Source organism: Stigmatopora argus, chromosome 6 (assembly GCF_051989625.1).
Source record: "Stigmatopora argus isolate UIUO_Sarg chromosome 6, RoL_Sarg_1.0, whole genome shotgun sequence".
NCBI lineage: Eukaryota > Metazoa > Chordata > Actinopteri > Syngnathiformes > Syngnathidae > Stigmatopora > Stigmatopora argus.
The window spans coordinates 16,225,374-16,241,247 of NC_135392.1; the positions used below are offsets into that span (position 1 = coordinate 16,225,374).

The following is a 15,874-nucleotide window of genomic DNA, read 5'->3' on the forward strand; positions in this document are numbered from 1 at the left end:
GTGGAAAGATTAGCCTTATGTTAAAAACGGATATTGGCAAGATTCAATTTGAGTGCTTACGATAATAAAGATAATGACAATCACATCAAAATCATACCTGACGAATTGTCCCAGGAGTGGAAAACAGGTTGTACGCCATCCGTAAAGGAACAATGAGTGTGGAGGACAAAGTGAACCACCAGCCCAGAGTATAACCCCACCATGGGTACTCAACTGTGTGGTTGAACATTAATGGCTTGTATTTGACCAATGAGAAGATAAATGTTCCCTGAAAACAGGCATGAAAAACAGTGAATACAGGGTGGGACGATCGATGCTGCTGTCTTCACATAGAAGCACTATATCAGGGGTCGGGAACCTATGGCTCGCGAGCCAGACATGTTTCTTTTGATGGGTGCATATGGCTCTCCGCTGACCTGTAAGCTAAGATGTGGAACCCGCTGGTGGGAGAGCTGAGTCCCGAACACACCAATAAAAGACCCTCGTTGGCACACCTAAGTGGGGCCGACATTAACTCTAGTGCCGCTATATTGACCAATGGGAGCATCGTGCTGGGACATCTCTGTGTCCGCGACAATACTTCGAGTGGCGCTGCATCGACCAATGGGAGCCTCGCACTGGCATATCTTTGTGCTCGCGTTCGCGTCATTACCTCGAATGCGCTCCATTGAACAAAGGGAGCTTCGCGTTAGCACATCAAAATTTGCTGCTTTAGTCATCATTTTTTGTTTCATTAGACACCCTTGCGGTTGCTGCATACAGAGAAACCTCGCTACTTGGCGCTTCGGTTATTGCTGTTTCACTAAATTGCGGATTTTTTTCTGGGGAATTTCTATCTTTTTTATTCATTCATCTTCCATACCGCCCATCTTCGAAAGGGTTGCGGGGGTTGCTGGAGCCTAACCCAGTTGTCATCGGGCGAAAGGGTGACTACACCCTAGACTGGTCGCCAGTCAGTCGTAGGGCACAAGGGAGACAAATGACCAATCATACCACCGTCTGCGAGAATCAAGCCTGCGTCTGCCCACAACAAAGTCAGGCGAGTGAACCTCTACACCACGAGGCGGCTTATTTTTTTAATTTTTAAAATTAATTTTTAAAAAGTTCATAAAAATGTGAAAATCCACTTCCGCTTGCTCCAAGAACTCAGCACTGAAGAAATTTATTATTATTATTATTATTATTTTATATATAAATTCCTGGGGGTCCACGTCACGGACAAGCTCTCATGGTCTACAAACACCACGGCAGTGGTGAAGAAGGCTCAGAAACGACTCCATTTCCTCAGGGTACTTAGGAAGAACAACTTGGGCACCAATCTTCTGAGAACCTTCTATAGAACCACTGTAGAGAGCATCCTGGCGTACGGCATCACAGTGTGGTACGCTGGAAGCACGGCGGCAGACAAAAAGGCCATGCAGAAAGTGATTAACACTGCCCAGAGGATTGTCGGCTGCTCTCTGCCCTCACTTGAAGACATTGCCAGCCCTCGTTACCTCAGCAGAGCCAAGAACATCATAGGGGACCCTTACCACCCTGGTCACAATCTGTTCCAGCTGCTGCCCTCTGGCAGACGCTATAGGTCCCACAAAGCAGGGACAAATAGGCTTAAGGACAGTTTTTTCCCCACATCCATCAGAAATCTAAACTCGCGCTAACATAACACACATTCCCCTCTGCGGTATATGAACAGATGTTTGGTTGGTGATCTGCCTCCTACTAACTGACTGAGGAAAGGTAAGTGGAAGACAGTGAGAGGTAAGCGAGAGGTAAGCGACCTGTATCCTCAACAGCGGAATGACAAATTACAAGTCCGTAACTTACACTTATTAGGTCTTTTGCCGATTAAACGTAGCTTATGGAGAAGCACCATCAATTTCGTCACACGCAGTTTCTGCGTGTGATGACAAGTTGGCTTTTGTGTTGTGATAATGACGACAGGGCCTATGTCCGATTATTATTATTATTATTTTTTAAGTTCATAAAAATGTGAAGATCTTGCTACTAGGACTCAGCACTGAAGAATAAAAAAAAAAAAAAATCTATATATTTTCTTTTTAATAGGGGTGACTACTTCGCGAATTTTCACTTTTGAGTAAAATGATTGAATATTTTACAAGAAAAACTGTATTTTTACCCAACCATTACACATACAGTAATAAGCGGTACACTCTGGCATTATCCTCAAGGTAGCGCCACAGTGTAATGCGCGGATGAATAAAATATCATTCAGCGTCTGCACCGCGCATCTTCATAACGGTTGTAGGGGTTGCTGGAGCCTATCGAGCTGAATTGGGGCAAAAGGCAGACTACACCCCTAGACTGGTCACCAGCCAGCCGTAGGGCACACAGAGAGACAGACAACCTTTCGCACTCACAATCAGAGCAACACTAAGTGGGAACAGATTCTACGCTTGCCCGCACTGAAGTCAGGTCTGTGAACCACTACATTCAGGCGGCCAAGTATTTATCTTTTTTTTGTAAATATTATGTTATATCATTCATATTTATTGCTATTATAAGTCTCTCTCTCGCTCTCTCTCTCAATCTCTCTCTCAATATTATATATATATATATATATATATATATATATATATAAATATATATATATATATATATATATATATATATATATATATATATATATATATATATATATATATATATATAATTGGATAATTTGGATTAATATATACAGACACACTCAAACATACGTTTAATGTAACTTTACACAAAACTGAATTCTAATTTTTTTTTTACCTTTGTTCTCCGGGTTGACTCCACCCGGACGTTCAGCTGGAGTTTTTAAAAGTAACGCATCAAGAGTTGTTTGTTTTTGCCTTCCCTTCAAAATATTTCGAAAATGACGCGCACAAATGTCCTCACAATACGATAACGGGCGACCACTTGCCAGTTTGTAAGGGTGCCTCTTTTCTACAAAATCTGAAAACTCTTGCCACTTTGCTAGCATGTCTTTGATATGCTTTGTAGCCAGGCGGCCCCCCTCTTCCACCTACTCCTCCCTACTGAGTACCCGCAACACCTCCAAAATACCACTGAATGAATATTGTTACACAATATTTCCCATTTTCAAACAACAGAGGTAGAACTTGACAGAACATGCAAGACATTGTAGATTTTTTTCTGCACGAAGTGACAGCGCTATTTTCGCCAGCTCTCTAAACCAAGGTCAGTGGAAGGAAACTAAAGTTAATCTTCAACAGTGCAAACTATTTTTTTCTGTCTCAGAAGTGGCAAGTCAGACTAAATGTTTACTTACCATGCAGATAACTGGAGTGACATATTTCAAGCAAAGTTTAATCAGTGGAAAAGGTCTGTACCCAATCATGTCCTCGATGTTGTCATAGAAACGATCTCCTCCTGAGGCCACATGGTCAAACGATGGTGAGGAAGAGTGATTTAACAGAAACAAATAGATTTGCAATCTACTGACCATAAACCCAGCCAATACAAACTGACTGAAGTATGGCAAAGAGAAGGAGAGTCATCCCACTGCAGGCGTAGTAGTCAAACAACTGGAAAATATATAAACCTCCCTGTGTGTAAACAAGAGGTACAAAATTGAAGACAAAGACACCCCGAGAAGTAATCATAATCCAGCCTTACTTCAGTGACCATCACGAGGCCGATGAAGAAACAGCAAACGCTGATGAGGAGTAAAAGTAGTTTGCGTCTGTGGCCGACATGGAAGAAGGAAGGTTTCAGGTCACAAATAGCGGTTGCAATAGCTTCCAGACCTACAAACTGAAGCAGAGATATGTTTAATATGTTTTCAAACAAATTGTTTAATTATATTTCTTCACCCTATAACATGTTAAATCTTACTATTAGTTAGAAAGACTGAGATTTCTTTGAGGCTAAGCTAAAACGGTGCCTCAGGATATACTTTAGAGTCTGATGTGCCTTGCTTACAATATATATATTTTTTACCTGTATATTTTTTCTCAGCACAATGTCATTTATATGCACTGTTATAATTATGCTGTGCTAGAACCAATTACACAACCATATTAGGCCCAAAAATAGGCAAAATGATCAGCTAGAGAAATCAACAGAAATGAAAGAGCATGATTGTCCTCTAGAGGAGAAAACAGTTTTATATTGATATTAAAATGATCATATCTTCGGTTTACTTTGGTCCCAAATAATATATAAACAGTGAATCTTGATGAAAAAGTTTGAAATCTGTACTCTTAAGTAAAGTTGATGGCAACGCGCTTTGTGATATATATATATTTTTTAACGGCGCTTCAAGACGCAACGTGATTGAACTGGCTGATGCAATTGTAGGACTTCTGTTTGGCGCTTGTTTGTGGTGTTACTATATGATTACGTGATCGGTATCATTGGAGTCATGTGATCATTGTTGTTATGTCCCATTGGTAACACTACTTGAGACACATGACGTTATCTCTGGCAAAAAAAGGAAAATCTAATACTTAGCATCAAGAAGAAAAATATAATGACTATAGTGTGTCCTATAGTTTAAAGAAGTGGACTAAGAGTACCGTTTTGTTCTTCACAAATATACTCGTAAAAGTATGGTATGGTAAAATTTGAAAAAGTTACTCAAGTAAATAAGTTAACCCACCTATACCTTGAATTTTAAACTTGCCTACAGTTTATTTGATGCATGTCGCAATTTTTATTTATTATAATTTGACAAACGCTAATGTGCTTTTATCCAGTTTGCAAAGATAATTTGATTAGAATTCCATCATTAATATGTGTTTAACTGGAACAGATGAAAAGATAAGATGATGCTTTACTCTGAGGGTATTATAGGACAGGCCTGCAGGCTACTCGTGTGTTGTTTGGCGGTATCCATGATGACCATGATGGCAAACACTGTTTATATTTGGTCATTTAATTTTTTGGTTCATTTCATATCGTACAAGGTTGAACCACTCGCAGCCATAGGTTCCTCTATAAACTATAAATTGCCCCTGATGCACAGTACACTGCACACTTGAGTTCCAACCGAAAAAAGTGTTAGGTCCTGTTACAAAATAAATCATACTTAAGCTTGTCAAATAGAGACTGGCTATAATTTAGTAATAGTACATTGACTTGTTGGGGTTCAAATACATCAAAGATGCCATTTCTTACATGTTATCTGACAATAGAATAGTACACAACCTCGCTGTCCAGTCCAAGCAGGATGATCATGATGAAAAAGAAGATGGCCCAAATCTGTGGAAATGGCATCATGGCCACAGCTCGAGGGTAAGCAATGAATGCCAAGCCGGGACCTACAGAGAGAAAACAAGCCTGTTTTTGTGAGTATTCCCCTAAACTAAAGGTACAATGTGGGTATTCGGACGATTCGCCGAAAGACGTTTGGCCGACGGACGTTTGGCCGACGGACGTTTGGCCGACGGACAGTTCGCTGAACGGACGTTTCGCCGAAACGCTCGCCCCGCCCCAGGATCGTGTGTACATGTTTTTCAACCTCGGCCCGCGGGCCATATACGGCCCGTTACAGATAACATTCATTTAGGAATAACAAGGGCATGTACTGCCCCCCGCTGGACATATTTCTAAATACAAGTACGTACTACACTACAATGTGCTGCCATTTTTTTAATTTTTTTATTTTATCCTTGCGTTTAAAGTAGTAGCCATTTGGACACGCAATGTAATTGATCAAAGCTGGGGATTGATGTCTGACACAGAAAAAAACAACACTAGAAGACTTATGTGAAATTCTAAGTGCCTTGGACAGACTAGAGGGCTTTGAGAACAATACCTGAAAATGCCATGGAACACACTTTTACTTCTAGTTTAATTTTAAATAATTTCCCATTATTCATTCAAAATGATTTGCTGAGAACCTTAATTCAAAGATTAATCTCAACGTTTTCTATGCTGGTGTAAATTTTGTAGGATTTCTGGATTTACAATTTCATTACAGTAGTACTTACTGTTACTACTACTTTATTTTCTCTATTTCTTCTGTCACGTACTGTTCTGTGTGATCTCCAAATGGCTACTACTTTAAACGCAAGGATAAAAAAAAAAAATCGTCCGGTCACGACAATGTGTGATGTCTTACCTGATTCCGCTACTTTGGATATGTCTGTGTTCTGCTCGTAAGCCATGAATCCAAGAACAGAGAAGATTGCAAAACCAGCCACAAAACTGGTCCCGCTGTTCAGGAGGCACAAGTATATACAATCTCTGCCAGCAAAAAATAAAAAAGCAAGAAAAGTAGGTAAGTAATGCTACCGTTGTTTAGCTAGGTATACTGCTGTATTCTGGCTAATTATAATAATCCTTATAAAGCGTGATTTATGGATGTGTGTGTGTATGTGTGCGTGCGTGTGGTTTTGTTAATATTCTCACACTATGTTTGTCCAAACCGTGTATCGTAGAGTTGAAATTTTTATGGTGGCCTGAAAGGGCTGTCGGATCCTGTCATACCCCTCGTTATGAATGACTCTAGGTACGAAAGTTTCAGGTTGTAATTTTTTTATATGCAAATGAGTGACTCGAGATACAAAAAAGATCAAAGTTACGAAATCCCTCCAAAAGTAAATGCATTTATGTTTCCATTATTTTATTTTGAATTCCCATTATTAAATGATTAAAAACTACAAAGGCAACGTGGAACATATTTTCACACACGCACATAAAAGTCTAAAATGTACTACTACAAAGTGGATGGCTTTTGGCACTGGTAGAATGGGCTCTTCACGCCAACTTGTGGAGAAACACAGGTATTACATCTATAACGGCAGCAGAGGGAGCTATTTCAGCGGCGCAGGGCACATTTATTTTTAAAACATTAATAAATCATTTCCTTATAATTTTCTCTCATTTGTGTTTCCATTTTTGTGTGTGTTTTCATACAAAATTGGGACACTTTGACCAATTTTAAAGGGTCTAGTTGGTAGTTGTGTGAGGACTGTGGAAGGAATTAGAGAATTTACATATAAAGTACATCTGAAAATTTCAAGTTATGAAAAAAGTCTTGGAATCAATCAATTAATTTCGTAAGGAGAGGTACGACTGTAGACGAGTGATTGAATTTCTTCCCCTTCTCTAAGTGTGTAAACTCAATCTTTTATTTGTCAAAGCTGAAAGCAGAGTTGATGTATGAATCGTTGTCCCTAAATGCACCGCGTGGCTGATTGGGAATAAGGTAGGACGCCTTTTCACATCAATTACAAACGTCATTTTCGGAAGAATTCCGACCAGCGAGTTTCCAGGTGCTCCCGAAACACTTTTTTTTCTGTCTTGATAGGAAGACTCGGTGAGACACGATGGTGGTGGCCATGCTGACCCAATTTAGTATTAGTAGTAAGATAGGACGCCTTTCCACATCAGTTACAAACGTCATTTTCGGAAGAATTTCCGGCAGCGAGTCCTTATTTATATAAGCGAAAAGGCTTCTGGTTGCTCCTCAGGTGTTTACATCCATTGGCGTGGCTCATGTTTACTCCACGCAGATCCGACCTGAGCTATTGGCTTTTCCCTTCATTTGTTCCAAATCCATCACGTCCATTTTTTTCCATTTTCACACTTTATTGCGATCTGCCCACGTGTGGATTAGCCACTGTGCTTCACCTTACACAAATAGATTACCAAAACACACCCAATAACAACCTCGCCCAAGAAGGAGGGACCGGCGAAGCCGGGCCCTCCTGCTTGTATAATGATTGTTTGATTGTTGTTCCGTGCCACCTCAAACACTGCGTGCGTGATGACGCCTTTGATGCTACAGTAACCTGTCAGATAGCTCAATTATGTAGCCTAGTTTGAACAGGCACAATTCCAATTTGAGCACTTGCTAAAAAAAGCCTGGATGGCTAGTGGTTAAAATCGGATATGAGGATGAAACAAATTACAATCGAATATGCCTGCAGTTTGAACACAGCCATAGAAACAGACAACCAATCACACACAATCCCACTGCCACTGAATGAGAATCAAACCCATACCTGTCAACTTATTATGCGTTTTTCCCATATCTTATACGTTTTCTGATCATTTCAAATTGTGTACGCTGCATAACTATTGTATAGGATTTTTTTAAGTGGGTTTTTTGTAAAACCGATCTCGGTTTACCCATTTCGGCTATTCCAGATAGTCTCAGTCACTGGTAGCAGACGAAAACGTCATTGTCGACTGCTAATATTGTCATGCTTTAAGCACGATATGCGCATGCGCATTCCCCTTTCACACTACCGCCTTTTCACCATATAAATATAGCGCGTCAGCAAGCAATGAACCCAGACTGTCAAGCTGTCAGCGTCATACAGCGACATCTACAGAATCTATAATTCAGTGTATACTGATTGGGCTCCCTGTCCCCTTTGGGGAAAATTTTAGAATTTCACTCAACAATCTTCATTCGTTTTCAGAAAACAGTGGAACCTATACAATCTCAGAACTGTGAGATGGAAGTGAAGGTTTTTTTTGGCTTATATTTTTATACCATGATTTTTTTTAAAGTTCGGTCTCCCTGCACCTAATCAGCTTGTTCTTTCTTTTTAAACAGCACCCCCGGCCTCGAAAAACCAAACAATAAAATAATAATGATAATAAAACTAAAGCATAAATGAATGAATTTCTTGCAATGAGTAGTTATATAAGAATTGAAGTCTCTATTTCTCTCAGCTTTCCTGTGGGTTACTCGACTTATTATTTTTGCAGTAATCTCAAAATTGCGATCATTTTCCAGTTTCCTCTGTGTTTTTGTGTTGCCTGCGCACTCAGTCAAATTCCAAACATGTTCTGTTTACAGTGCTCAATTTTCTTTTCTCGTACGGTTAAGTACGTTCCTGAAACAGGACTGTGGTTTGTGTTTGTGTTAACATAAACAAGGATATGTTTATGTATAGAGTAATTGTTAGAATTATTATGGAATATTCTATATGTGTTGTAAGCATTTTTCAATAAGTAATAAGGCTATAAACCAATTCATGAACCATGGACACTTTTCCTCCACATCGGCTCCTCAAGGCCCCACAGCTCGAGGACACATTGTTTTCACACACGCTTTTCGGCAGAACACAACGGGACTGTTTTGACGGGACTCCAGCAGAAGATGGCGATAATCGCATTATTGTTTGAAAATACGGCTTTGCTTTGTTTACCTTGAAAGCATTCCTCACACTGTTGTTTTCTAACCAGCGAGGGTGTTATTGTACTGATTACATAACCATGTTTTTCGAGTGTCGCGATTAAATACAATGATTCAGTTACTGCAATTCAGAATGCACTGTGGACTAAGACGGCGTCGCATCGCATTTTCCTTGCAAGTTGTAAGCAGAGTTTGTTGAAAGATGTTTTTCCTTTTTTAATTAAATATTACTAATAATGATTTAAAAGGTTTGAATCATTATTCCAACATTTGGTCCTTCGAGTAGCCGGGGTCAACACACCGATAGGGAATCCAGACGCTGCGGTTTAATATCTGGAGTGACCGTGCACGGCGAGAATCCCTTTTCCAGGCTGGACTATTTCTCAGCAGCGCCTGTTTTCTAATCGGTTGACGACTATCCTCTTGGTAAGCATCTTTCGACATTTCTGCCGAGCCCGCGTGTGATGGCTGCATATTGTTGACGGGTTCCGAGTGCGTGAAGGGCATCACACGCGAAGGCCTTATTTTGAGAAGTAAGGCTCGCATCCTGGGGATGGCGATTAAAAAACCCTGTGGATACTAGTCACTAGCAGGTAGACACGGTGGGGTCTATAAAAATGTGGTGGTCGACATTGGTTGTGTGTGCGTAGTTGTTAAAAAAAAAAAGGTACTACAGGGGCACACAAATCCACTCCAAAAAAATGGGTGGTGCAAACAGTAAAACGGCTATTGACGACGATCCAAAGATGCGTCTGCCGTGTACAGATTGGATTGTTGAAAATCAAAGCGCTACAAGGGTTAAACACCTAAACTTATGGATAAATAAATATGGATTTGCTGGCCAGCTTAATATGCATAAGATATTGATACTGCAGGATAAAATACGTGCTAAGCATGGGGGAAATCTTAACAAAATGGAGCAGGAGGGATATAATGATACCTATTATTGGTTTATGATACATGGGTTAAATCAGTTGATAACGTTGGGACTGGAAACACAGAGGCTGTGTTATTCCACAGAAAAGAGGACGGGGAGACTTGCCCGGTGGGGAAGAAATATGTTGTTGTTAAAAAGGAGGGCCCCCTCCGACAAATATGACCAGGTCGGGAGGGCCCGTGGGGGACATGGGGAGAAAACGCTATCTCCCCAGCCTGGGGCGCCGCCAATGAGTGATGTGTTTATTGAACAATATCCCATGATCGAAGTTGCTAATACTAATGTGGGCAAGGAGCAGGCTCCTAATAAATTTGGATGTTCGAATCCATAAGCTGATGGTGGCCCGTTGTGTCATGACGGTGGTAATTTGAATTTGAGAGTGCATGAACTGATTGATCGGGTTACGGGGAAGTTTAAAACAAAAGTTAATTATACCGTGATCAGCAGAGCTAAACAGAGGGATGGTGAGCCTTTTGCAGAATATCAAATAAGGATGACGGCTTGTTTTAAGGCCAACAGCGGCCTCGCTGAAGACCACGCGGTGGGCAGCATTTATCAGGAGCAGCTAAAAAATGTGTTGCATGCTCATTCAAATGTGTTGCATTCTCATTCAAATTATACATATATATATTACATATATCCCGCGATTGCCCAAGTAACAGGGCCTGTTGGATCTGTGGGAAAATAGGTCATATATCCCGCGATTGCCCAAATAACAGGGCCTCTAAAAGTGAAGGCAAATCGGCATGACTAGTCGGGGGGCCTGCTCAAAACGAGAAATGGATTTGAGCAGAGGGAAGTGGAACTAAATTTAGCGGAGCACTTGATACAATTAAACCTGAAATCACACTGTTCGTGAATGGGATGCAATTAAAATTTTTGTGTGATGCTGCTAGGCATACTTGTTAATAGTACCTAAATATACTGTCAATTTAATGGAATGAAATGGCTTATTGCGGATTATCTTGGTTGTATCCCGTCTGCTAGCGGGAATATTTTGGTTAACAGAAATACAAAACAGCAAATTAAATGTTTAGCGGGGTTGCCAAAACTGCGTTTTGGTCAGACTCTAAACTTGCCGAATGATGCTTTGATTGCGGGGGGAGCGCTCTGTTTTGGTGCGGCTGAATATTACAATATTTGGCCTTGGGGGTGCTGAAGCAAACTTGAGGGCAGAAATGGGTTTTGCTATGATATAGTTGTGCTTGCAGCATATTGTAATTTAGTCTTCTCTAAAAAATAATTGCTCACAGGAGGCACAAGAGGGGAAGCATTGGGCAGAAATAAAAAGAGAGCACTTAGGAATGTCAACATTGATAAGCTGCTTCTGCAGCGAGCGTGAAGGTCACAGTCAGCGGGTAAGGGCGCGCTTCCGTTTAAACATTTCAGAATAAGAACAAAACATGGTCTGCAAGGGATGCAGAGTTCCGCGATTATCTTCGCATTTATTTTTGGGATTTAATCAGAAATGTCTTTCGAGGTGATAGAAAATCTGTTTGGCAAAGATTGATTTGGGAAAAGCTTTGGAATTAGGAATAATACTGTTATTATTATTTTCTTTTTACTTTAATATAGGTGATTGGCTGGGTTAAAGAAAAATGAATGGATTTTTTTACAATATTATGGCATATTGGTTACAATTTGTGGGTCCTTTATTAAGCATTGAAAATTGTAATTAGGAAATGCCTAGTAAAAGGTGGATTTCTCTAGTTTAATTATTGTAGATTTTTTTGTGGTAACAGGGAGCTATAAGAAATGGCTCTTATCTTAAGTAAACATAGTATGGGGTGATTTGCAATTTATGTCTTAGGTATTAAGGGTTATTTGGTTGTTAAAGAAATCAGACATGAAATTAACAATGCGGAAATGAGAAATTTCATGGCATTCGTCCAAATTGTTAGGTAAATTGAACCTGGCTGGGGTAGATAAGATAATTGGTTAAGGATAGGCATAGTTTCCCTAGAAGAAACATGGAGCGTCTTTAGGTGCACAAAAGACTTTCCTTGTTTGACCTGAAGGGGGCGTATGCTTTGCTATAGGTCATATTGATGACTATTGGGACGTTATTACTGTCTATTGCTTTAGGGGCATACAAATTAAGAATTTAGCCAAAACTTACTGCATTGCAATTATGGGGTTAATACACCTGAATGTTACGGTGATAACGATTGGCAATAACAAGCTTAGATAAAGGGGATTATCTACAACAAATTCAGGTGGGGCCTTTCATAGTGTGAAACGAGTGATGAAATAATGTCTATGTTTTAAAAATAACATCTCCAAATTATAAAATGTCAACCTTGGAGAAATGCTTTAAGTAGATGGGTTGACTAGAATGGGCAAAATTCGATAACATTGAAAGGGGGTGAGATAAAGTTTTTACAAACGGTTAAAATACAAAAAGGGGGTGTGTGTGTGTTTCAATGTGTCACAACTTTTCCGTTATTGAACAAATTTCTATTGTTAGATATGTGGCATGTGAAACTAATACATTAATTATCTAGTTTCTTCAGGCATCAATCTTGCGGTTTGAGGATCTACTAATGCGGAGTGGATCCAGACCTTCCGGAGTGTGGAGTATTCCTGGTGTCCTCAAGAATTCGTAGGTTTTCTCTGGGTACTCCAGTTTTACTCCAACAAACCAAAATTGTGGATGATTGGGGGAGCACTCAAGGCAAATTCCTTGATTATGAGTGCGAGCGTGGATAAGTGTCTGTCTTTTGTGTTTTAATTGGCTGGCCACCAAGATATATCAATATTCTAATATCAAGGTGGAATATTTCTGAAATCGCTGATAAGCCTTTCAAGGACGGCGGTGGCAGAGTAGGACAGAAACAAAAAGAAAAGAATTTCGCCGAATGAAATTTTTTGATTTCTGCAATGGGAAATTTTGGGAACCTGGGGGACTAAACAAAAACAAAAGACTTATCTGGGAGGGCTGCCATTTTGAGTCATGGTAAATTTCATGCCTCAAAAAAGGGGGAGGTTATATATTCAATCTATATGCAGATATATGGCAAAAACACGGGCGATTCCCCCTTATGTCAAGCTACAAAAGCTACGTATCCATTTCAAAGGATACACATGGAATATGTGTGGTACATAACAGTCCTAAAACAGATTGGGGAAACCTTGTTGCAGAAACTGGTCTAGATTGGCAAGCTTGGATGACACACGTGTGCAAAAAACCATCAGGCCTTCGATAAAATTAACCCATACGGTGGGGCATTACAAATCATAATTCAGACTGGCAAATTAACTTGTGAATCTTTGTCTGACGTTTTTCCTAAGTCCATGGGTAAGAAGGTCGTCGGAGATGGAAACACCCGGATCCGCCATAGTAAAATTAAAATCTGAGATGACCAGAGAATTCATTTCTGCAACGGGGAGTTCCCAAACGGGAGGCGGTAAGAAATAATTGGTTATTGTTGATGGAAAATGCAGCTATTATAAATCAAACCTGTATCAAACCTGTATAACATGTATGGGGGGCCGACCTCTCTTAAGAGTAGTACCCGCGCAAATTACCCCTGATTGTGTAAAGGAGATAATGCAAAATTTATAATTAGAATTATACCAATATTTATTACAATAATTTATACCAATTATTGTGGCATAAAGGCTCATTGATTGAATCGAATTTTGCCAGACTGTAATATCTGTACATACTGTATCGTTTTTCAAAGAATTGATATTGACAAAAGATGTAAGCCCAAAATGTATGAAATGGAATAATGTCTACCCAGTTACAACGGCAGCAAAGGACAAGCCTAACTTTTCAACACATGTCGCGTTTAATCATTTTACCTGCTTAGTCCTCACAGGGCACGGACCGGCACTGGGAGCGATAAATGTGACGTGGTGTGCCCACGTCCTAAAACAGACTACACCCCTGATTCCACGTTCTGACCTATGGTGGTGGTGGGGTCAAAACAAATTATACGACTCCTGCCAAAATGACAGCAGGACTTTGTGCCTTGGTCTCACTGCTATTACCAGTGTCTGTTTTTCCATCTACAGTAGAGGAGATACAATTGGCTGCACAGAAATCCGGTATGATGGCGGGCCCCTCGCGACGGCGTCGCATGGAGAGAGGGTGATACATTGATGCGATTGGCATCCACGAGGATGAGTATAAGTTGGCTAATCAGATCGCAGCAGGTTGGGAGTATATTTTTCTTTTAATTACTCCAAACAAAAATGTTGATTGGATAAATTACCTGCATTACAATGTCCAAAAACTTGGAAATTATACTGAACAGGGATTTGTGGCGATAAAGGAACAACTAGCAGCCACCAGCCTAATGACGTTCCAGAATCGCATAGCAGTGGATATGCTGCTCGCGGAGAAAGGGGGCGTGTGTGCAATGTTCGGAGTGTTGCACTTACATACCGAACAACACGTCACCCGAGGGGTCCCTCACCGACGCCATTGATGGCCTGCAGACCCTCAACCGCAATATGAAGAAGCATTCTGGAGTCAGTGAATCCGTCTGGCAGCGCTGGTGGCGGGATATGTTTGGAGAATATCGGAATTTGGCTCAATCCGTTGCAGTTTCCGTAGCTACGATTTTGACATTGTGTGGGTGTTGTATTATTCCCTGCTTAAGATCTTTGATAAGCCGACTTATAACCACTGCGATTGCCCCTACAAATTCCAAATTGCATGAATTATATCCCCTACTGAGACGTGCTGACACTAACAGTGAATTCCAGGAGCATGGTAATTACGAGGATGGATTGGACGAAAATGATCTTATTTTCTGTTTTTCAGACCTGCCGAACGAGTAGAGCCTAAGCGGGTAAAATTAAAACAGCCAACGGTGATATCCCTCTCTCTTGAATTTGTCATAAAATGAATAACAAACATATAGTAAAAGGAGGGAATGTTAGAATTATTATGGAATATTCTATATGTGTTGTAAGCATTTTTCAATAAGTAATAAGGCTATAAACCAATTCATGAACCATGGACACTTTTCCTCCACATCGGCTCCTCAAGGCCCCACAGCTCGAGGACACATTGTTTTCACACACGCTTTTCGGCAGAACACAACGGGACTGTTTTGACGGGACTCCAGCAGAAGATGGCGATAATCGCATTATTGTTTGAAAATACGGCTTTGCTTTGTTTACCTTGAAAGCATTCCTCACACTGTTGTTTTCTAACCAGCGAGGGTGTTATTGTACTGATTACATAACCATGTTTTTCGAGTGTCGCGATTAAATACAATGATTCAGTTACTGCAATTCAGAATGCACTGTGGACTAAGACGGCGTCGCATCGCATTTTCCTTGCAAGTTGTAAGCAGAGTTTGTTGAAAGATGTTTTTCCTTTTTTAATTAAATATTACTAATAATGATTTAAAAGGTTTGAATCATTATTCCAACAGTAATCCTTTAAAAAGTCTTTGCCAAAGTAGTATGAGGGATCTCGGGTCCTGTGAAATTCTTACAACTGATCTAAAACATTACATTTTGCAAAGAATAAAGAGTACAAGAGAACATTAAATCAATCATTCTAAAAGCTAAATGAGTGGAGCTATTACCATAAAATAAGGAAACTTGTATTTGACCTAAAAACAGATTTTTAAGTGCTATAGCATATATTGACAGAACTCGTATTAAACTTACTTGTAACAGTTATTGTTGTACTTGTTGTAACTGCCAAGTGCCATCAAACAACCGATGCAAATGGCATAGGAATAAAAAATTTGTGTGCCAGCGTCCATCCAGACCTGCAAACAAATTTTGAACACAGTAAGAGACGTCAGAGGAAAACATTCTATGTTGGCGTCAGTGGAAATTGCTTGATGTCTACTCAGTAA

General features: G+C 40.1%; 1 protein-coding gene across 3 annotated transcripts in view; it reads right to left on the reverse strand.

Moving 5' to 3' along the window:
• Positions 1-15,874, reverse strand: part of LOC144075874 (sodium- and chloride-dependent GABA transporter 2-like) — a 45,538-nt gene that overhangs the window by 3,505 nt on the left and 26,159 nt on the right. For all 3 annotated transcript variants that reach the window (XR_013300658.1, XR_013300657.1, XM_077603309.1), the window contains exons 8-14: positions 15,681-15,784; positions 6,077-6,201; positions 5,161-5,273; positions 3,628-3,765; positions 3,455-3,557; positions 3,281-3,381; positions 98-268 (exon numbers count right to left, since the gene is read on the reverse strand). Coding sequence is in view for 1 of the 3 variants with exons in the window: in XM_077603309.1 (XP_077459435.1) it covers positions 98-268; positions 3,281-3,381; positions 3,455-3,557; positions 3,628-3,765; positions 5,161-5,273; positions 6,077-6,201; positions 15,681-15,784 (855 nt within the window). In the remaining 2 variants the exon portion in view is untranslated. The remainder of the gene's footprint in view (positions 1-97; positions 269-3,280; positions 3,382-3,454; positions 3,558-3,627; positions 3,766-5,160; positions 5,274-6,076; positions 6,202-15,680; positions 15,785-15,874) is intronic.